At 42.2% G+C, this 23,644-nt stretch overlaps 1 protein-coding gene and 1 long non-coding RNA gene across 2 annotated transcripts in view; both read left to right on the top strand.

Moving 5' to 3' along the window:
* Nucleotides 1-23,644, top strand: part of LOC310650755 — an 852,012-nt gene that overhangs the window by 436,112 nt on the left and 392,256 nt on the right. The gene's annotated exons all lie outside the window — the stretch shown is intronic.
* LOC310650697 (alpha-1-antitrypsin-like) lies at nt 6,907-15,074 on the top strand (the record flags this gene model as incomplete). Its single annotated transcript, XM_083379471.1, has 4 exons — nt 6,907-7,519; nt 8,437-8,704; nt 10,928-11,075; nt 14,873-15,074. 4 exons carry the CDS (start codon nt 6,907-6,909, stop codon nt 15,062-15,064), a joined length of 1,221 nt encoding a protein of 406 aa, XP_083235597.1. The 3' UTR covers nt 15,065-15,074.

The following is a 23,644-nucleotide window of genomic DNA, read 5'->3' as shown; positions in this document are numbered from 1 at the left end:
TTTCTCCACATATACAGTAAGTAATCTCATGGAGTAGAGGTGCGGCTTTAAAGTCACTGTATAACGTTTATTTGTCTTTTCATGTAGTTTGTAATATGTATACATTTGAAGAGACTTTTAATGTTAGAGGCGTGATAATGATGCTTTTAGTTTGTATTCCTATATTTAGAATTATATAAAATAGCATTTAAATAGCTTATATCATTTCACTACAGTAAACATTTGTGCATTACCTGAAAAGAAGATACTTAGAAAGAAGCAGGAAAAAGAGCAAATAGATTTCAAATTTGCAGACTTCAAGTTTGCCCATGCAGCCATCATGGACACTTGGAAGACAAGCTCCATCTTCCTCATCCAGTTTCACATCACTGGGGGACCCTGAAAAGGGTCAAAAGTCACCCTGTAGGGATGACCAGCAAGGAGAGACCCTCACTGGATCGTGGGAGAGTGGTAGCACTCCCCTTAGAGCAGGGGTGTCCAAACTTTTTTCAAAGAGGGCCAGATTGGATGAAGTGAACATGCTGGAGGGCCGAACATTTTTCCGAACATTCTTTGAACAATTACAATTAAATGCAAATGAATTATTTTATGCCAAGTTAATTGCAAATGGCATACTTTTTATTTTATAACATAAGATCAACTGACAGCTGAGTTTTCACAATGTATTTTAAATAAATTAAAAAAAAACTTACCTGCACTAATGTGAAGGGTGAAACTGATTCAATTCAATTCTCCGTGCTATAGTTTTACGAGCCAGGCAAATGTTGGCAAATGTTATTTGCTTTGACAAGGTCAGACACTCTGGTAACAGCTCACACACTTCCACCACTTCACAAATTCTGCTAGGCCAGGGCCCTACCTACCCCTGTCCAGCTCCCCACATCCCAGCCCATAAAATGGCTGTGAAACACAAAATGTGTGCACGTGCACACACACACAGACACACCCGCCCTTCCCTGGATGTCGCCTTCGCCCAGGGGAGCCAGAGGGCTTCAAAGCCGGGGCAGCTCCGGCGGCAAAGAAGGCGCACCCTCGCTGCACCGGCACAGACGCTGCGCCAAGCCCGCGGTGGGGGGAGGAGTGTGGCGGTTCGGCCAGACAGGAAAAGGTGCGGGAAGCGGCCGCCGCCTGGTAACGGCGCCCGGACTCACAACGTGGAGGCGGCGAGCAAGCGTGTGCTCAGGGCGAGGCGGCCGCGGTCTGGAGAGGGAAGAGCGCCGAGGGAGTGGCTGGCCGGGCTGCGCTGCTGCCGAGCAAAGCTCGGCCGGGGTGCCCGCTCTGCTCTGCCTGGCGCCAGCTCAGAGACTCCGCCCGCCAGGCCCTTCTCCCGCTCAGCCAGGCCAGGCGCGCACCGTCAGCCTCGCTGCACCGGCACAGATGCTGCGCACAGCCTGGGGCGGGGGGGAGGAGCGCGGCGGTTCGGCCAGGCAGGAAAAGGTGCGGGAAGCGACCGCCGCCTGGTAATGGCGCCCGGGCTCACAACGTGGAGGCGGTGTAGCAAGGCTGACAGTGCGCGCCTGGCCTGGCTGAGCGGGAGAAGGGCCTGGCGGGCAGAGTCTCTGAGCTGGCGCCAGGCAGAGCAGAGCGGGCGCCCCGGCCAAGCTTTGCTCGGCAGCAGCGCAGCCCGGCCGGCCACTCGCTCAGCGCTCTTCCCTCACTGGACCGCGGCCGCCTCGCCCTGAGCGCGCGCTTGCTCGCCGCCTCCACGTTGTGGGCCCGGGCGTTGTTACCAGGCGGTGGCCGCTTCCCGCACCTTTTCCTGCCTGGCCAAACCGCCACGCGCTCAGCCAGGCCAGGCGCGCACCGTCAGCCTCGCTGCACCGGCACAGATGCCCGGGGCGAGGGGAAGGAGCACGGCGGTTCGGCCAGGCAGCCGGCCCTTCAACCCACAGGAGGAGTGGCAGATCGGCGCGGCCGGAGTCGGGAAAACCACTAGAAGGGGGAGGCGAGTCACCTCTCCCCGCCAGGGGGTCGCCCAGCCCGTCCCGGAAGGCTGACATTTCTGCAGCCGAAAAAGTCGTCTCGGATTCCATGGCGGAAGGTCACCCCCGGGACTCCAGCGCCAGGCAGGGCTGAGAGGGGGAGGGGGGGGAGAAAGAGAGGGAAGGAGACAGGGAGGAGAAAGGATGAATGGGGGGAGGGAGGGAAGGAGAAAGAGAGAAGGAGGGAAGGAAGGAAGGAAGGAGGGAAGGAAGGAAGGAAGGAAGGAAGGAAGGAAGGAAGGAAGGAAGGAAGGAAGGAAGGAAGAAGAGAGAATGGAGGCAGGAGAGAGGAAGAAGAAAGAGAAAAGAGAGAGAGAGAGAAAGAAAGAAAGAAAGAAAGAAAGAAAGAAAGAAAGAAAGAAAGAAAGAAAGAAAGAAAGAAATCGGAGGCTTGGACACATCCCGCTCCAGGCTCCGGGGCCGCCGCCACGGAATGCCCAGCCTTGGGGGGAGTCTTCTGCAGGTGCGCCCTGGCCCCCTCCCCTCCTCTCCCTCCCTCCCGCGGCCCGTCCCCAAGGCGGCGCCCGTGGGTCCCCGGACTCACAGCACGCAGAGGGCGAAGGCGCCGGCCACGCTCTCGCTGTCGCGCACCAGGAAGCTGCCGGCCCGCCAGGCCCACGCCAGCAGCTCCTCGGCCGCCGCCCGGCTCAGGTCCTTGTGGTACCAGAGCGGCCAGCCCGGCACCGCCGGAGCCCCCGCACACGGGAGCCCCAGCGCCGCCAGAGCCGGAGCCGCCGCCATGGGCAGCCGTGGTGCGCAGGGAAGGTGCTCAGCGGGACGGGCGGGCAGGCCGAGACCCCCGCCGGCCACTTCCGCCTCACCCACAGCGCCGTATGGCCCGACCGGAGACCCCCGGCCGCTCAGGACATGCCCGGCCCAGCGGCTCCTCTTCTGGGCTGCGCTCCGGCCGGGATGAGGGAGCGATCCGCTCTCCGCGCGCTTCCCCTGCGAATTGGAGCCGCCCCGGGCCCCGAGCAGGCCTGGCGGAGGAGGAGGAGGAGGCGGAGGAAGCCGCGTGGAGCCCCGGAGCCTGGCTGGCGGGGTGGGGGCGGCAGCTGGGCCGGCCTGCGCTTCCTGGGGCGGCCCCTCGGCGGGGGAGGCGGGAGCAGCTCCCGAAGTGGCGGCCCTCAATCAGAAGGGAGGGCCGTGGGAGGGCCGAGGAGGGCCGCATTTACATTCAGCAGGGAGAGCTGTTGAGGGCCGTATTAAACCGCCCCGCGGGCCGCAAATGGCCCGCGGGCCGGACTTTGGACATGCCTGCCTTAGAGCCAGTGAAACTCTCCAAAGCAGCAGACGAAATACCAGTTGTAGAAATATGGCTCGTCACTAGGCTGCAAACAGCCGAAGTCACACTTACCACCAGGCAACTTTAAAGCAGTGCGGAAGAGATTGGGTGAGATTTACCTCTCTTAAATCCTAATTATTTTTTGTACCTGCATAAGCTGTTAAGTATTCCCTGTGGAGAGAGAAGGGAGAGTTTAGCCCTCCCTCCAGAAACAGGAGCAACTGACTACTCAGGGGAGTTGAAAACATTGAAAAACTTAACTGGATCCCAACCGGAATTTTATTTCCTAAGATTTATGGACTAAAAGATTCTGTATTTTTTACTCTTTACTTTCAATTTTTACTGAATATCTGTGAGAGAGTGAGAGGGAGGGAAGGAGAGATCTCCACTGGTCTCTCTTAGGATACAAAAAAATATGCAATTTTCACTATAATGCAAATTTAACTCAGTTGAAATCTCTGAACTGGTATACATAGAGGAATGCAGCTTACTTAATTATTTACATAGGAAAGTAGCAATGGAAATAAGTATTTTTAGTACATTTTACATGATATGTCTACATTAAAAACATAGAAGTGTAGAACTTTATATATTAATTGTTAATAAAGAGTAGAACAGATGCAGTTACATATTAAAAATTCATATAAAAGATAAAATTATAGTTAAGAAGACAAGAGAGGAAAACTATTTTCATTTGGCAAAATATAAATACAGAGTCTAAAGCAGGGGTGGGCAACTATGGCAACTTTATGACCTGTGGACTTCAACTCCCATAATTCCTGAGCCAGCATACCTATGCATACCTATGCCGGCTCAGGAGTTATGGGACTGGAAGGCCACAGGTCATAAACTTGCCATAGTTGCCCACCTCTGGTCTAAAGTACTCTGCAATGCTGAATTTGAAGTGAGAGGCAGGTGACAATGGCAGGGTTTTTTTGGCTTCCTCAGAGGGAACCAGTACTAAAATGATCCCCATTCCTATTCCAGCCTGCCATTAAACCTTTGCATGAGCTGAGATAAACTTCTAGTCCTAGCGATTCATAGAAAACAAGGCAGCTTTTTTGCAAGGCTGGAAGTTGACTTTAGGTACAGTATAAGATTTTCTTTCCAAGCCAAGTTCTCCTCTCTCCAAACTGGGGGAAATAACTTTTTTGATTTTTCAGCAATCACATGCTAAATTTTGGAGAAAGCCCCAAAGGCTACAAAATAAAAGGGAGGGACCAGGGGTGAGACAGACTTTCACAGGTAAGATACAGAAAGGTAATAAGGGAGAACAGTTTTGCATAGAGAATGGCAATTGTATAGGCCCTTTCGTTTGGAGTGAAAACTCAGGCTTTCTCTCTCATCACCCCTTTGTAAGTTACATCAGTGAGCCAAATAGAGTGTGGATTCAGCAGCTGATAAACTGTGAGATGCACTCACAAAGCCTGGGTGCCCATAGGCAGCATTCCCCAGAAAAGGGCAGAGCTTTATCCAGGTGGCCAACTGCCATTTCTCTTGCATTGAATTTTGATCCCTGCTAACTAAGTGGTGCCTGGAATTTATTCTCATTGATCTAAAGGGTGCTTTTCCCCTAACTCTGATTACCCTGCTTAGGATTAAAAACGTTTTTTAAAAAAATTTGAATAATTTTACACTTTTAAAGAATCCCATTAAAAGAAAAAGAAAGGGGGTATTTTCTTAAAAAAACCAAAAACAACAACCAGAGGTACAATAGCAGGTTGTTAAAATTCTATTTGTCACCAAAACCTGCGGGAATATCAATAAATTTGGTCTTATGGTACTGAGCGTCCCATATTTTATTGGTAATGAATCTTATGATGATATAAATTTTATTACCAGTAGAAGTCTTAAAAAAAATGAATGACAGAATTTTAAAAACTCAGCCCAATCTACACTGTTACAACAACCTCAGACACTCCTAACCTAAAATGAATCTCAGTGACTTTATTCGATTTACTTCTTATACCTACATCAACAGTCATGAATATATGGAAAAACTTTTTGATTCAGAAAAACACATTGATCAAGAAAGATACTGATCAAAGGAAAAAGATTAAAGTGAAAATTAAGAAAACAGATTTATTTATTTAATTTTATTTTAATTCCATTTATATCCCGCCCTTCTCCGAAGACTCAGGGCGGCTTACAAGCTTAGCTGTAGCCTTCATTCTATGTATATGCCTGCTTATTAGGGCTTTCACACACACACCCAAGCGGCATTATTACAAAGTCAGCTTAATTTCCCCCAACAACAGTCTGGGTCCTCATTTTACCTACCTCGGAAGGATGGAAGGCTGAGTCAACCTTGAGCCTGGTGGGACTCGAACCTGCACTAATTGCAGGCAGCTGGTGTTACTTAAGGAGGCATTAGCCCACTGCTCCACCAAGGCTCTTTTAAAGATGACGGGATTTACCAGAGAGAATATATAAAAAAGAAACATTTGTTTGAATATGTTTAAAGAAATAGAAAAGATTTTGAATACATATCTCATTCTAAGAGGGATGAATTCCTTAAATAATACTGTATGCTTTTCCCCCCTTTTTATTTTATTTCTTGATATAAGTAATATAAAACTTTTGAAATGGCTTAGATGAAGGAAATGTTTTAGATAATTAAATGTGTTTGAATTTAGGGAAATTATAATGTATAAAAAAGAAAAAAAACGTTTTGAATACGAGTTAAAGGAGTAAGAATACTTTAAAGAATACTTTATGGGAGAAACAAATCTAAATAAGGACTGTAACAGGATATAAAATGAGGCAACCGGAATGATTAGGTAGAAAAGAAATATTATATTGATGTGATCATTATTTCTAGGAATATTGGGAAAAATCATATATGTAACTGTTATTTATCAAAATAATAAGAACTGTGTTAATTCAAGGTTTGCAAAGAAGACACTGGGGAAAAGGGGAAATCAACTAAATGTACTATGTGGATTATGGATTATAGAAACCAATTGTTAATGATTTTTCTTTACAAGTATAAACCCAGCAAATACACTGTTTGCCAACTATTAAGTGATTTATATTTTTAAAAATCAATAAAATATATGGGGGAAAAAGAGAAGCAAAATATCTTCAAGGAAAAAAACAAACAAGAAAGGCCAGTTGCCTTTTGCAAAGCACCTTTGGGACAACCCTGACCCGGATGACTGAGAAACTCCATAGACATTTACCAGAGCTGATGCATCTCCCTATCATTGTGTCAGGAAGTGCAAATGGTTGTTATTCCTAAGTTACAGAAAGGATATGTTTTTTTCAGAATTCACATGGATTATTTATTATTTGAATGCTGGATGTTATCAATATGTATGATGGCCTTCTTCACGTTTATTCCTCATAAAACTAGCTAGGTATATATTGTACTGCAGATAGCTCAAAAATGTACCCAAAATGGTCATGACCACAACATGACATGGGTTTGAAATAAGTAGAGCATAAACTTATATTACCATATTCTTGACTTGAAAAAAATAACAATTTATCACCAATATTCTTTCATGCTGGCTTTCAGGTGGAAACCAAAATACTGCAACTCTGTAACAAAAAGGTATTTTACAAACACAGTTTATGAGAAAATAAAATCCCTCTTCTTTATCACTATTTTCCTTTCCAGAACAAATTATCAGCAGGATGAACAGGATCATTCATCTGTGCTTGGCCTTGATAGTGTTTTCTCTCGTCAGCCATGGCCACCACGATGTCGATCATCACCACGATCATGATGACCCTCAAGCTGCTATCAAGATCCAGAGCAATATTGCTCATTTTGCAACTGAATTCTACAAAATATTGTCTGCAAGATCACAGGACAAGAATATTGTTTTCTCACCCTGCAGCATTTCTATGTTGCTTTCCGTTCTGTTGTTAGGGTCAAAATCAAATACCAATGCACAGATTTTAAAGGGCCTTGGTTTTAACTTGACATACATTCAGGAAGATGAGATCCACCAGGCCTTTCATGATCTTCTCAATCAGCTCACACACTCAGAGAATGATTTCAAGCTAGATGTTGGACAGGGCCTGTTTCTAAAGGAAGGCATACAACCGTTGCAGACATTTTTAGACAAGATTAAGGAATTCTATGATGCAGAAATCCAAGCCACAAAGTTTCAGGAACCAAAAGAAGCTGAAAAACAGATCAATGATTATATAAAGAAAAAAACACATGGAAAAATTGTGGAACTAGTCAAGGATCTTGACCCAGAAACTGTCTTTGTTCTCACAAACTACATATTCTTTAAAGGTAACTTGCACAGAGAAAAGGGAAGATTCCATCACTAAAGGAAATATCCAAAGGTGCTATTGAGGCAGAGTAAAGCCTTTTGGTGAAAGAGGGGTAGAATTGCTCCAATTCAGAAAAAAAACCCCTAATTTCCAATCAATACAAAGTACATGCACTGAAAAACTAGCCCAGTACAGAAATTTAAGTATCTTGTGTAGCTCTCATGTAACTACTCCACTCCAGGGGATTGTAGGAAACAGAAACTGTGTATTGTTTGTAACTAAATTACATGGTTTTTCACTTATGTGGAACCATTTTAGGAATGGTGGTTCCAATTTTTTAAAAGCACCTAAGAGCCCTTTTACTCAAAGTGTCATAACTGATATTATATCAGAATAGTGGCCATTATTCCAATTCTTCATAAAATTGGATTATAAATGCAACTAAAATGCACTCTTGTAGAATTTAAAGACAAACAAACAAAGAAAGAAATGAATAGACTGTTCAAGTCTGCTCGATATAAGATCATAGGTTGCACATCTCTCTGTGTGAACAGCCTATAGGTCCTTGCGGCTGTGCATATTTTAGAATGGGTGTTAAATCACCTTTGTTAAATCATCAACAAAAACTTAAATGAAATATATTGTGGAAGAAGTTACACAGCCCTTTTCTTCTGACAGCAATGCTGGACCTCCATTGCTTCACTGTCTAACCAGCATTTGCTGCAGATGTGCAGAAATCATACCATCTTCATCCCATCTTTGCAAATACTCATCAGTGTAAGCAAATGAATGCAGAGCATCTTACTAATTAAATCATGCCATCTTTTTGCCTTCAGCAAAGATCACAGCATCTTCTTGGAGGTGAATCTAGTTCATCTTATGCAGGTACGATACTATTATTTAAATATCATTGTGGGTCTGTTTTGTTCTCTTTAGGCAACTGGAAGACTCCTTTCAACCCAGAGCTCACAAGGGAAGAGGACTTCTTTGTGGATCACAACACAACTGTCAAAGTTCAAATGATGCACAGGACCGGTTGGTTTTACTTCTATTTTGATAGACAGCTGTCTTGCACAGTATTGAAGATAGACTACAACGGTACAGCTACCACATTTTTTGTTTTGCCTGATCCTAACAAAGAGAAGGAATTGGATGAGGCTCTGTCAATAAACACTCTGACGAAATGGGCAGAAAATGTACACAGGTAACCCTTATTTTACTGATCCTATATTTCTCCATATTTAATATAGTCCTAAAGATATCTAAACATACTTCAGGTCTGTGCATTCTGTGCTATACTCTTCCTGAAGCTTTTTGAGGGTTGATTTTAAGCTAGAGACCAGCAACCTAGGTTCCATGTGAGTGGTGGGCAAGTGTATGCAGTTCCCACATGCCTTCTGTTCATACGAATGGAGCTGCATGCATGCACTTGCCCGACACTCGCACAAGTGGAGCTGTGCACATGCGTGTGCTGGCCCACTGCTTCCATGGCCCAGTTTTGAATGGGTCACAGTCTGGTACTGGGTCATGGCCCAGATTGGACACCCCTGTTTTAGGCAATCAGCAGACATGTCCTAATACAGAGAGCCCTTTTATAGCAACTACCTTAGACAGCCTCTATTTGGAAATACAACAGTAATAAACAGTGGTAAAAAAATACTTTCTGACCAATGCACATATATCCAAATTTCTGTGCCTGACCACAAGGCACACCAGAGCAACAGTAACTTTTTGAGAGGAACAATCAGTTGTTGTTGTTGTTGTTGTCAGTTGAGAAGTTGTGTCTAACCCATCATGACCCCATGGACAACGTTCCTCCAGGCCTTCCTGTCCTCTACCAATTTCTGGAGTCTATTTAGGCTCAGGCCTACTGCTTCAGTGACTCCATCCAGCCACCTCATTCTCTGTCGTCCTTTTCTTCTCTTGCCCTCAACCTTTCCCAGCATTAGGCTCTTCTCCAGTGAGTCCTTCCTTCTCATTAGGTGGCCAAAGTATTTGACTTTCAGCTTCAGGATCTGGCCTTCTAAAGAGCAGTCAGGTTTGATCTCCTCTAGTACTGGCCAGTTTGATCACCTTGCAGTCCAAGGGACTTGCAGAAGTATTCTCCAGCACCATAGTTCAAAGTTCTCAATTCTTTGGCGCTCAGCCTTTCTTATGGTCCAAATTTCACAGCCATACATTGCAACTGGAAAGACCATAGCCTTGACTATACACACTTTTGTTGACAGGGTGATATCTCTGCTTTTTTGTGTGCTGTCTAGATTTGCCATGGCATTCCTCCCCAGAAGCAAGCGTCTTTTAATCTCTTTGCTTCAGTATCTGTCTGTGGTGATCTTGGACCCCAGGAAAATAAAATGTCACTATCTCCATTTCTTCCCCATCTATTTGCCAGGAATTGAGAGGGCCGGATGCCATGATCTTGGTTTTCTTAATGTTTAGTTTCAACCCAAGTTTTGCACTCTCCTTCTTCACTCGCAACAAGAGGCTCTTTAATTCCTCTTCACTTTCTGCCATTAGAGTGGTATCATCTGCATACCTTAGGTTGTTGATATTTTCCCAGCAATCTTAATTCCAACTTTTGATTCATCTAGTCCTGCCTTTCTCATGATGTGCTCTGCATATACGTTAAATAGGCAGGATGACAGTATACAGCCTTGCCAGACTCCTTTCCCAATTTTGAACCAATCAGTGGTTCTGTGTCCAGTTCTCACTGTTGCTTCTTGACCCGCATATAGGTTTCTCAAGAGACAAATAAGATGGTCTGGTAGTCCCATCTCTTTAAGAACTTGCCACAGTTAGTTAGAAATTCACAAAAGGTGATCACCTGACTCCAGGACAGTGTAACTGTCTTAAGCATCTGAATTTGTTGTTGTTGTTGTTGATCATGTGACCATGGGGATGCTGCAATGGTCATAAGTGTGGAAAACAGTCATAAATCACTTTTTTCAGTGTCATTGTAACTTCAAATGGTCACTAAACGAGCTGCTGTAAGTTGAGGACTACCTGTATTAACTATCGGATGAAACTACTTCAACTGTTGTTGTTGTTGTTATTAAATTTGGTATTTTGTTTGTTTGACTTTGTTAAATCTTGATGTTTTAGTTTAGTTTTAAGCCACATAAACTCATGTCTGGTTTCGGCAACCTATAAATTCATTCATTCAATCAAGTCTGATATTCATTTTGACAACAACGCCTGTTGGTTCTACTCAAATATTTTAAACAGATTGATAATGGTTGTTATGATAGGAACTAATATCAAGGATTTCTCTGTTAAAAGTCAAGCTTCCATTTGACAATGATGGCTTTGTTATGGGTGGTGTGCGTGTTTCTGTGTGTGATTGTTTTACTGATTGTAGAAAATATTACAAGTATACTTGTTAACCTTCTGATGTCTACAATGAAAATGTCTTTCTGTCTTTCTGAAGGGGTACAGCAATGGTCTCCCTCCCCAAGTTTAGTATTTCAGCCACATACAGCTTAAAGGAACCCCTCTCCCAGCTTGGTATTACTGAAATCTTTACTGACCATGCTGATCTCTCCGGAGTCACTGGGCAGCCTTTGAAATTGTCGGAAGTAAGTAAAACATTCATATTGATCATTTCAGGCAGGATTTCAAGCAAGATGAATGCATATTTCACAGCAGCAGTGTCAATGGTGGGGAGGGCTATTTGAAAGTTCTCACCCTTGCAAAAAAACCCTTTCCCTTCCAATTATTGTTTTGTAAGCAAAATATGTGCATCAGATTACCTTTCTGGCATCAGTTCATGAGTGTTCATCGTTACAAAGAGGATAGAGATTGAGATGACAACTTATCCAGGCTCAGTTTTTCTTTAAAGTAACTCTTCAAGAAAAGCACAAGCCAACTTAGAAAGATGCATCCATACTGACCAAAACGGCTTCTTGCCCAAAAGACAAATTAGACACAATGTTAGGATTATACTAGACACCTGAGAATATTATGAATCACACAGCGAAAAATGAATGGCATTGATTTTTGTTGACGCTCAGAAAGCATTTGATAACGTCAAATGGAATTTTATGTTGACTCAACTTAAACAGATGGAATTTGAGGAAAGATTTATAAACATGTTTAAAGCAATCTATTCCAAACAAGAAGCAAAAGTAATCATAAACAGTGAATTAACAAATAGCGTTCAAATACAAAAAGGCGCAAGACAAGGTTACCCACTATCTCCTCTATTATTTGTTCTTTCTTTAGAAGTACTCACAAGAATAATCCAAAAAGATAAGCTGATTAAAGGACTAGAAACCAGAAAAGAGACATTTAAATTACAGGCCTATGCAGACGATTTAGTTTTCATTTTGGAAGACCCCTTAGAAACTAGAAAAAGACTACAAATGCTGGAAAATTATGGAGATGTTGTAGGGTTGAAGATTAATAAAGAAAAAACTAAAATGTTAGTTAAAAACACGTCTAATTTACAAGAAACTGAGCTAGCAGGAAAGATTAACATCCAGACATCTAAAAGAGTAAGTTACTTGGGGATCCAACTGTCAGCAAGATGTATTATACTTAAAAGAGAAAATTGTGTCAAATTAATAGATCAAATTACAGCAGACTAAAAAACTTGCAGCTCTCCTTTATGGGGAGAATAGTGACGATCAAGATGAATATACTTCCCAAATTACTCTTTTTATTCCAATGTGTACCAATTAAATCAGGCAAGGATATTTTTGAAAATTTAAATAGAGTTACATCCAAATTTATTTGGCAAGGTAGAAAACCAAAAATTAAAATAAAATTATTACAGGATGCAAAGGAAAGAGGAGGGCTTGGCCTCCCGAATTGGGAAAAATATTATCAGGCGACAATATCGGTCTGGATAAAGGATTGGATATACCTAAGTAATAGAAGACTACTAGCATTAGAAGGCCACGACATGCAGATAGGGTGGCCTGCCATAATGTGGGACAGGAAATATAAGGCTCATCAGTACTTCCAGAACCATTATATTGGACAGGCACTATTAGACGTGTGGATAAAAATAAAAAAAAACTATAGAAATCCCCAATTGGCTATCCATATTAGAGATATTCATGCACTCCAAATTCATAAAAGTAGGAAGAGTAATTACATATAAAGATATCTTAGACGAGAATGGAGCCTTGAAAACAAGGAAAAGACTATTAGAAGACAGTATAGAGCTGAAATGGTGGGCATACTTACAAATACAGTCACGATACAGAAAAGTACCAGGGATAAAATTAGAGCATACACAATTAGATAAAAGACCAAATGATAAAAAAGATATATCCATATTTATTAGAACAAGATATGTTAGAAGAACAGGTAAAAGATACAATGCTAATCTGGAGCAAAAATTTCGGTTACAGTATAGAGCTAGATAATTGGCAATCACTATGGGATAGAAGCAGAAGGTTAATGCTAGCCACTTCCTATAAAGAAAATTTATACAAGATGTTTTATAGATGGTAACTTCCCCCCACAAGGCTAGCAAAAATAGATTAAAAAAATCTCACCGACATGCTGGAAATGCAGAAAGCTTCCAGGGACCTACTATCACATGTGGTGGGAATGTATAAAAGCGCAAAATTTTTGGCACCGGATAAAAAATTAGTTGGAAGAAATATTGTTACAAAAATTTGATTTAAAACCAGAAACCTTCTTATTAGAGATTATTAATGAGAAACTCAGCAAAGCATCTTTTTTACTTACTATTGCATATTTTAACTGCAGCAAGATTGGCCTACGCCCAAAAATGGAAAAGAAAGGAAACCTCTACTGAAGAAGAAATAATAAACAAAATTGTATCTGAAACTGAAACAGAATATTACGAAATTTGGAAAAATTTGTACAATTGGTTAGAGATAACGAGGAACGCTGAGATGACTATCGATTGATTAGTTGATAACACAAAGACCTCTTACTAGCACCTATATCAGGAAACAATTGAAAGATATTTAAGTACAACGTAGACAACCGAAAGATAGTTTATCAGACAATTTACAGATGCTATATGTACATTTTGTCATACTCTGTCCCGTCATAGAATGTATTTTGCTTTTCTGTTTTTCTTTTTGTTACATAAGGTAATACTAATAGCAGTGCTGTAGCCAGGGAAGTTGAATCATGTCCACTTTTCTTTTTAAATGTACATTTAATAAAAGTTTTCAATAAAAAAAAGAAAAAGAAAAGCACAGGTCAATTTAGAAAGATGCATCTGTCTTTTCCCAGAAAGACGCAGGAACATGACAGGGAAAGTGAAATTGACTTTTTAAAAAATATATGGAAAAAAATTGCAACAATGAAATGCATAGAATAGGAATTGCACCAACTGCAACGTATCTAATAATAATAATAATAATAATAAAACTGGCAGGAACCTTGGAGGTCATCTAGTCCAAACCCCTGCTCAGGCAGGAAGCTTTGTACCATTTCAGACAAATGGCTGTCCAATCTCTTCTTAAAGACTGGACACATTCCATCTATTTCTCTTGTGGGTATCAAAATGATTCACTAGACTAAGGAATTGAAATAAAAAATCAACTGCAGTATAAATAGCATACTCGTCTGACCTATCCATATTAGCAGGGAACTAATTTGATCAGGGTTGCTACACAGTTCCAGTGAAGAAATGCATACATTTGGAGAGCACAAAATCTGTCTAAAACTTTTTTTTTGAAAGGACAGAACACAGAACTGTGGTGATCCAATTTAACAATCCAAGAAACTAATTTCTGGATCTGGGAAGACTCTGGACAATATGATTTTGGGAGCTGGAAATGGTGCCTAGAATGGCTATTTTCAGTTTGTCAATGGCTGAATTAGAGGAGGCCTCATAGTAGCCCTGTGCAGTATTAGGCCCAGGCTTCTGCACTGATCTCTCTCTACTTGAAAGATGGTGTTGAAAGCGATCTGAATAAAATATGCATTAGTTATAAACTTTTCTTTGTTTAAACCAAAATATTGACCAACAATATTCACTTTTGGAACTTTAAAAACCATTCAATATTCCTCAGTACTGTTTGCTTCCAATAACAAATGGAGTTTCTTTGGTTCCTTTCTCTCCTTTTTGTCTTGAATGACTATATTTTACCTCTTTCTTTTCATAACTGTTCGACCCAACATTTTTGAAAGTTGGCAACTATAAGATGTGTGGAATTCAACTTTCAGAAATTGCTAGGTTTGAAGAACACTGGTTTAAAATCTTTCCTAAGGAGAATCCAGAACTGACTTCAGCAGTACATAGGCTAAAATTGGAACAATACAAAGAAAGTGAATATAGTTCTAGTATTGCAAACTCACAGATCAGTGTAACAAGTTGTCATCATTTCTGAAATATTTTTCTCTACTCCAAATTTCAAACTTTTTCTTCCTTTCTTCTCAGGTTACCCACAAAGCTGTGATAACTGTTGATGAAAGTGGAACTGAGGCAGCAGGAGCCACTGCTGCAGAAGCCATCCCTATGTCAATGCCTCCAAGGATTAATGTTAATCGTCCTTTTCTATTCATGGTTTTTGATAACGTGATCAATGCTACATTATTTGTGGGCAAGATGAAAAACCCAATGCAGCCATAAAAAACAACAAAACCCCAGAGTGCATTGGATTTTGAATACAATTCAAAAATAAAGTATCATTGGAACATGAATTTCAAAGAAGGAGGGTTTTTTTTCCTGCAAAGGAAAGTTAACAAACCAATTTGGTTCTTGTGTGAATCCTCATATGAAATGCATGGTTTGTAAATATAAAAAAAAATGAGGGAGTGCTCAGGTGGATTGTCTGTAGACTGAAGAGAAAATTGAATAAAATAGTCCAAAAATATAAAAAGATATGTTTCCTTTGATAAACAAGATTAACTAGACCAGGGTTGTGGTACATTAGCACATGGCAGGTGGTATGCGGCCCTGCCCAGCCAAGTGTAGTGGGGAAGGGAGGGAATGAGCCAGCGCAGCGCACGACTTACTGTGAGAGATTCCTCTGGATCTGCGGATTGGCTGGGGCGAGGCAAAGGCCTCAGGATTGGCACTCCCGGCTCACCCGAAAGAGAAAGGAGGAGGAGGGGGCAGAGAGAGGAGAGGCTATAAAAGGAGGCAATTTGGGCAGGAGAGGGAGAGAGAGAGAAAAAGAAGCAGCCTTGGGAGGAGGCAGAGTCATCTCTAGCTGCACCAAAGGTAAAGAAGGAGGAGGGTGGGGGTGAGGAGAGGAGATCAAGCAGACTGGCCCTCCATGAGGAATGAAGAAAAGCAGCATCGGCTGGTAAGGCAGGGAGGGAGGGAGGGAAATTAAATGATACTTTTTTTCCTTTTTTCTGCAGTTTGTAATATTTTATTAGATTATAGAATAAAATACAAAAATACAAAAGCAAATATTAGGTGGGGAGCAAATATTAGGTTCTCTACATGGGGCTGCCCTTGAGGACCAACCGGAGGCTTCAGCTGGTGCAGAATGCGGCCGCGCGAGTTGTGATGGAGGGTCTCCCGATACTCCCATGTAACACCTCTACTCCGCAAGCTGCATTGGCTTTCGGTTGCCCTTCGGGTGAGATTCAAGGTGCTGGTGATGACCTATAAAGCCCTAAATGGCGAGGGTCTGGGTTATTTGAGGGAACACCTGCTGCCAGCATCAAGCTCCCTTCGTCCAGTGCGCTCCCACAGGGAGGGTCTTCTCAGGGTGCCGCCGGTTAAAGATTGCCGGCGGGTAACACCCAGGGGTAGGGCCTTCTCAGTGGGCGCACCTGCCCTTTGGAACCAGCTGCCCACGGAGCTTAGGACTGCCCTCGACCTCCGTTCATTCCACCGGGACCTGAAGACCTGGCTCTTCGAGCTCTCTGGCCCAGGCTGAGAATTTTTTTTTTAATTTTTAATTTTAACTGGGTTTTTCCCCCCTCAGGGTTTCATTTAATCTTTTTTAACTTGTTTTAACTTTTGTATTGATTTTCTTTTAAATATCCTGTAAACCGCCCTGAGTCCTTCGGGAAAGGGCGGTATATAAATCTAAATAAATAAATAAATAAAAAGGGGTGGAAAGGAGGGGGAGAAGGGAAAAAGAACAGACTTCCTCGGTTGCAGTAGAAGAAAGCATTAACATTGAACCTCAACTTTTTACTTTTCCATAATATTATAAACTAGCCATATCTATAACAACAACTGAATCTAATCAGTAAAACCCAAAATCCTCCCCCCCTTTTTTTAGTCATCAAGTTTTTGACACCTTGCTAAGCACTGGTGGTAGTCAAATATTGTCATGTCCTAAAAGTGGTACAATCTGCGAAAAGGTTGAAAATCCCTGTGATAGGTCACCGAACCAAACAATAGACGAACTTTTTACTAGTCAGTTAACTAAGATATGTAGGAATCACATCACAAGAGTAATGGGGGACTTTAATTAGCCTGACATCAACTGGGCGACAAACTCTGCACCAAGTAGAAGATCAAACAGATTCCTCTGTATAAAATGTTTTATAGATGGCATTTGCCTCCAGCTAGATTAGCAAAAATGTTTAAAAATGTATCAGGCAAATGTTGGAAATGTAAACACAATATAGGTACATATTACCATATTTGGTGGATGTGTGATAAAGTTAAAGCCTATTGGAGAAAAATATGTGTTTGGCTAGAAAATATACTAGGAGAACATGTAGCATTTAATCCCGAATTATTTTTACTAGGTATATTACCAGAAAAGACTGATTAACAAAATACATACTTGGTTCTACATATCATAATATTCATAACCGCAGCAAGAATAAGCTATGCGCAATGCTGGAAAAATGAACAAGTACCATCAGAAGAAGATAATAAATAAAGAAGATATTGGAATGTGCAGACATGGACAGACTATGAGACTAAAAGACAAAGAAGTAACAGAATATTATGAAAGCTGGAACTTATTTTATAAGTTCCTTGGTGGAGCAGTGGGCTAATGCCTCCTTAAGTAACACCAGCTGCCTGCAATTAGTGCAGGTTTGCATCCCACCAGGCTCAAGGTTGACTCAGCCTTCCATCCTTCCGAGGTAGGTAAAATGAGGACCCAGATTGCTGGGGGCAATTAAGCTGACTTTGTAATAATGCCGCTTGGGGTGTGTGTGAAAGCCCTAACAAGCAGGCATATACATAGAATGAAGGCTACTGCTAAGCTTGTAAGCCGCCCTGAGTCTTCGGAGAAGGGCGGGATATAAATGGAATTAAAATTAAAATTAAAATTAAATTAAATGGTTGGGAAAAAGAACCAAAGAGTGAAATTTTTATATGTATTAATGAATTATAAACTCAGTTCACACGTTGTTTGGAAAATTAACATATGTATGTAAAGAATAAAAATAAAATATTTAATAAAAAAGAAGATCAAACAGATTCCTGACAAACCTAGCAGACAACTTTGTCTGCCAAGGGAACTAGTGGATCAGCCATATAGGATTTAATGATAGAAGGTGTTGAAACCACAGGAACCTTGTGGGGGAGTGACTATGCAATATTGGAATTCAACTTTATGCAAGCACAAGCAATAGAAAACAGTCAAACTAGAGTCTTGGATTTAACAGAGCTAGTTTCAACAAACTTAGAGAGAGTTTGGGAAGGATTCCATGGATGTGAGTCATCAAGGGGAAAACAACTCAGGAAGCTTGGGAAATTTTGAAAAGTCAGAATATAAAAGCCCAGACTAACACAATACCAATGAAGAAAAAAAATAACAGCTCTCAAAAGAAACCAGCAGGGCTGCATAAAGAACTCTCTGATAAATTGAAAGATAAAAAGGACAAGTATAAAAAGTGGAAAGAGGGGCACATAACTAAGGCAGAATATCAGCAAATAGCCTGAGCCTGCAAAGATGGAGTGAGGGAAGCTAAGGCTCAAAATGAACTAAGCCTTGCAACAAAAGTAAAAAATAACAAAAAAGCTTCTTTCAACATATAAAAAACAAGAAAAAAGTTAAGGAAATGATTGGTCCATTAGTGGGGGAAAGTGGCAAGAATGTGACAAGCAACAGGGAGAAAGCAGAATTATTTAACTTTTTTTTTGCATCCATCTTTACACAAAGGGAAAAAACAGTCCAACCTATCAAAAACAGTACCATAAAAAACAGATTAGAAACACAAGTTAAGATAAGCAAGAAAATGGCAAGCGAGTGCCTGTCCAACCTAGATGAGCTCAAATCACCAGGACCAGATGGACTACACCCCAAGGTTCTCAAGGAACTGACAGATGTACTTGGACTTCAGTAAGGCATTTGATAAAGTAGAACACATCCTACTACTTGATAAGATAGAAAAATGTGGGTTAGACAGCATCACCCCAGATGGATTCATAGCTGGCTGATCGGCCATATTCAGTGTGTAGTCCTCAATGGACCCTGCATCTACATGGAGGGAAGTGTGTAGTGGGGTGACCCAGGGCTCTGTTCTGGGCCCAATGCTCTTCAACATCTTCATCAATGATTTGGATGAGGTGATAGATGGGGAGCTCATCAAACTTGCAGATGACACCAGGCTGGCAGGAATAGCCAACACTCCAAAAGATAGGCTTAAGATACAGAAGAATCTTGACAGACTTGAACATTGGGCACTATCTAACAAAATGAAATTCAATGGTGAAAAAAGTAAGGTTCTACATTTAGGCAAGAAAAACCAAATGCACAGGTATAGTATAGGGGGTACCTTGCTCAATAGTAGTAACTGTGAGAGGGATCTTGGAGTCCTAAGTGGACAATCACTTAAATATGAGCCAGCAGTGTGCTTCAGCTGCCAAAAAAGCCAACACAGTCTAGGCTGCATTAACAGAGGGATGCAATCAAGATCATGTGAAGTGTTAATACCACTTTACAATGCCTTAGTAAGGCCACACTTGGAATACTGTATCCAGTTTTGGTTGCCACGATGTAAAAAAGATGTTGAGACTCTAGAGAGAGTGCAGAGAAGAGCAACAAAGATGATCAGGGGACTGGAGGCTAAAACATATAAGGAATGGTTGCTGGAATTGGCTATGTCTAGTTTAGTTAGTTAGTTAGTTATAGTTTATTTGATTTATATACCGCCCTTCTCCTTGGTGGGACTCAGGGCGGTTCACAGGGCATACATAAGAAACACTATACAAAAATTAAAAAGAATTAAATCCATGCCCAATTAAAAACAGAAGTACAGATTAAAAACAATTAAAAGCCCATAATCCCCCATCAGGCCAGACCAGCTAATTCGAACAGATGGGTCTTCAGGCCCCGACGGAAAGTTCGAAGGTCTGGTGCCATCCGGAGCTCCACCGGCAATTGATTCCATAAGGCCGGAGCCCCCACAGAGAAGGCCCTCCCCCTGGGGGCCACCAGTCGACATTCCCTGACTGGCGGCACCCTGAGGAGGCCCTCTCTGTGGGAACGCACAGGGCGGAGGGGAGTCGATGCCGGCAGCAGGTGGTCCCTGAGGTAACCCGGACCCATGCCATGTAGGGCCTTAAAGATCGTAACCAACACCTTGAACCTCACCCGGAAGACAACTGGTAACCAATGCAGCTCGCGGAGCAAAGGTGTAACATGGGAGTACCGGGAAACTCCCAAGACAACTCTCGCGGCCGCATTCTGTACCAGTTGGAGCCTCCGAGTGGTCTTCAAGGGAAGCCCCATGTAGAGAGCATTACAGTAGTCAAGGCGAGAGGTCACGAGCGCATGAGTGACTGTACACAGGGCATCCCGGTTCAGATAGGGCCGCAACTGGCGCACCAGGCGAACCTGGGCGAAAGCCCCCCTAGTCACGGCCACTATATGCTCTTCCAAAGTAAGCCGTGAATCTAGAAGGACTCCCAAGTTGCGAGCCCTATCCACGGGGGGTAAGAGCTCACCCCCCATAGAAAGAGATGGAACATTTGGAATGTCCCGGGATGCCGGAATGCACAGCCACTCAGTCTTGTCAGGGTTGAGCTGAAGTCTGTTCCTCCCCATCCAGACCCGAACCGCCTCCAGGCAACGGGACATCACGGCGAGGGCATCACTGGGGTGGTTTGGGGTCGAAAAGAAAAGTTGGGTATCATCGGCATACTGATGATACCCAACTCCAAAACCACGAATGATCTCACCCAGCGGTTTCATATAGATGTTGAACAGGAGAGGCGAGAGAACCGACCCCTGAGGAACTCCACAAACGAGAGACCTAGGGGCCGATCTCTGCCCCCCTGCCAACACCGACTCCGAGCGTCCCAGGAGATAGGAGGAGAACCACTGAAGAACTGTGCCTCCCACTCCCAATCCCCTGAGACGCCGCAGCAAGATACCATGGTCGATGGTATCGAAAGCCGCTGAGAGGTCTAATAGGACTAGGACAGAGGAATGTCCCCTATCCCGCGCCCTCCAGAGATCATTCACCAGAGCGACCAATGCCGTCTCCGTGCTGTACCCGGGCCTGAAACCCGATTGGTAGGGGTCCAGATAATCCGCTTCATCCAGGACCAGAGGGAGCTGATGCGCCACCACACTCTCAACAACCTTCGCAAGAAAGCGAAGGTTGGAGACTGGACGAAAGTTGTTCAAAACGGCTGGGTCCAGGGCAGGCTTCTTGAGGAGAGGTCTCACCACCGCCTCCTTCAAGACGGTGGGGAAATAACCCTCACTCAAAGAAGCAGATATAACCGCCTGGAGCCAGCCTCGTGTCCTCTCCCTATCTGCATAAACCAGCCAGGAAGGGCACGGGTCCAACAAACATGTGGAGGAGCTCAGCCTCCCCATAATCCTGTCCACTTCATCAGGGGTCACAGAATCAAACTCTTCCCAGATAACATTGACAAGACCGCCCGTGTCCTGATCGCCTGACTCTGCCCAGCTGGAGTCCAAACCGGTCCGAATCCGAGCGAATTTATCCGACAGATGATGACTAAATTCCTCGGCACGACCTTGCAAGGGATCCTCCCTCACCTCCTGATTGAGAAGTGAGCGAGTCACCCTAAACAAGGCGGCCGGGCGATTATCTGCGGACGCGATGAGGGTGGAGAAGTAATTACACCTCGCCACCCTCATCGCTGCGAGATAAGACCTAATATAGGTTCTTAACCGCAACCAGTCGGGTTCGGATCGGCTAGACCCCCAGCAGCTCTCTAGGCCCCGTTTAAATGAAGAGAAGGACAAGGAGTGACATGATAGCAGTGTTCCAATATCTCAGGGTTGCCACAAAGAAGAGGGAGTCAAGCTATTCTCCAAAGCACCTGAAGGCAGGACAAGAAGCAATGGATGGAAACTAACCAAAGAGAGAATCAACCTAGAACTAAGGATAAATTTTTTGACAGTTAGAACAATTAATCAGTGGAACAACCTGCCTCCAGAAGCTGTGAAGTTTTTAAGAAGACACTGGACAGCCATTTCTCTGAAATGGTATAGGGTTTCTTGCCTGAGCAGGGGATTGGACTAGATGACCTCCAAGGTCCCTTCCAACTTCTATTATTATTATTATTATTATTATTATTATTATTATTATTATTATTATTATTATTATTAATAATAATAATAATAATAATAATAATAATAATAATAATAATAATAATAAAGGTAAAATGAGGACCCAGATTGTTGGGGGCAATAAGCTGACTTTGTAATAATGCCGCTTGGGGGGTGTGTGAAAGCCCTAACAAGCAGGCATATACATAGAATGAAGGCTACTGCTAAGCTTGTAAGCCACCCTGAGTCTTCAGAGAAGGGCGGGATATAAATGTAATAAAAATAAAATAAAATAAAAATTATTATTATTATTATTATTATTATTATTATTATTATTATTATTATTATTATTATTATTATTATTATTATTATTATTATTATTATTATTATTACTTTTCCCCTTGATTTTAATCTTTCAAATTAGGGAAAGTTCAATTTGTGGAATTCTAATACATAAACCTTCAGCTTTCAAGTGCATACTTGTAACTTTTTCATCATAGACTTTTTCATAATATATATTCATTGGAATATATATTCCAATATATTATTGGAGTATTTTTCTAGAGTAATTATATATCCAAGCATGTTCTTTTGTACCATGGGAAACATTCACAGTGACACGTAAAGCTGCTAGAGATTTAATGAAAAAAGAGTAATTATATTGCCTATGTCACATCTACCTTAAGAATTCAGCAGTATATTAAACTAGGGTCCTTGATACCCTCTGAACTTGGTTATTTACTTGCAGGCATTTCATTTCCCAACTTGATAATATCATATGTTTGAGTGAGTGTGGGGTTTTTGTCTGCTTATATACAGTTGTTTCCCCTGCCTGCTTTGGTGGGGGTGGGGTTTCCTGCTTTTCCTTGATTAGAGTATTTTTTCTGTCTGATGGCTTATCTAGTATTAATCCCTGCTCCATGATGGGACTCTCAGGATGGATGGCATTCAACATCTTATTGAATAATTGCTGAGGATGTTTGGAATACAAAGGGTGTTTATGATGTGACTAGGTTAAAATCTTTGGGATCTTTAGTTGCTGATGTTTCCATACATCAAAAGAAAATTTGAAAGACAGAATTACAGTGTGAATCTGAAACATAAGAAACATGAACACAGGAAAACTCAACACAGTAAAAGAGGAAATGGAGCAACTCTATGTTGCCACCTAGTAAGGATTCGCATAGAAGTTGTGCTCCTCTGTGTTCTTTGGATTAAAAGGCTTCTTCCGTTCAGCTTAGAAAAGAAGAGATATATTAGTAAATAATTTTGAACTGTGGGTCATACAATTGGGGAAGTTAAGAGAAATTGGTGTTTGCTGACTGGGGAAATTCTGTATGCCAGGAAAATACAGCTTTGGATGCTTATTCAACCCTTGTGCGGCTGCTTCTGACAGAGAAAATATGATATTTGGACTGTGATAAAGCAGTCTTTTGAAAGAATTGTGTATTTCCATGACTGTAAATATAGCTTCCCTTCTGACACAGTTCCTCAAGAGAAGGAGGTGAAGGAATATCAGAGGTAAGATGGATGCTAGGATGACTATCAAAGAGGGATGCATGGACTTAAGAGTGCATCCATCTTGTGCAATCTCATCCTCTATCCAAAGGTCTCTGTAAGGACTGTAAGAATTTTGATTCATTTATCATGCTGTTACAAAGCAAAGCAAAAAGCCTATAAAGAAACCTTCTGATTTTGTACCACCTCAAGATACAAGATTATCAACCAATTAGAACTTCAGTAGCTTTTTT

The sequence above is a fragment of the Vipera ursinii genome, assembly GCF_947247035.1.
Source record: "Vipera ursinii genome assembly, chromosome: 1".
NCBI lineage: Eukaryota > Metazoa > Chordata > Lepidosauria > Squamata > Viperidae > Vipera > Vipera ursinii.
The sequence above is the reverse complement of the archived record's forward strand: the minus strand, read 5'-3'. Positions and strand labels throughout refer to the sequence as shown.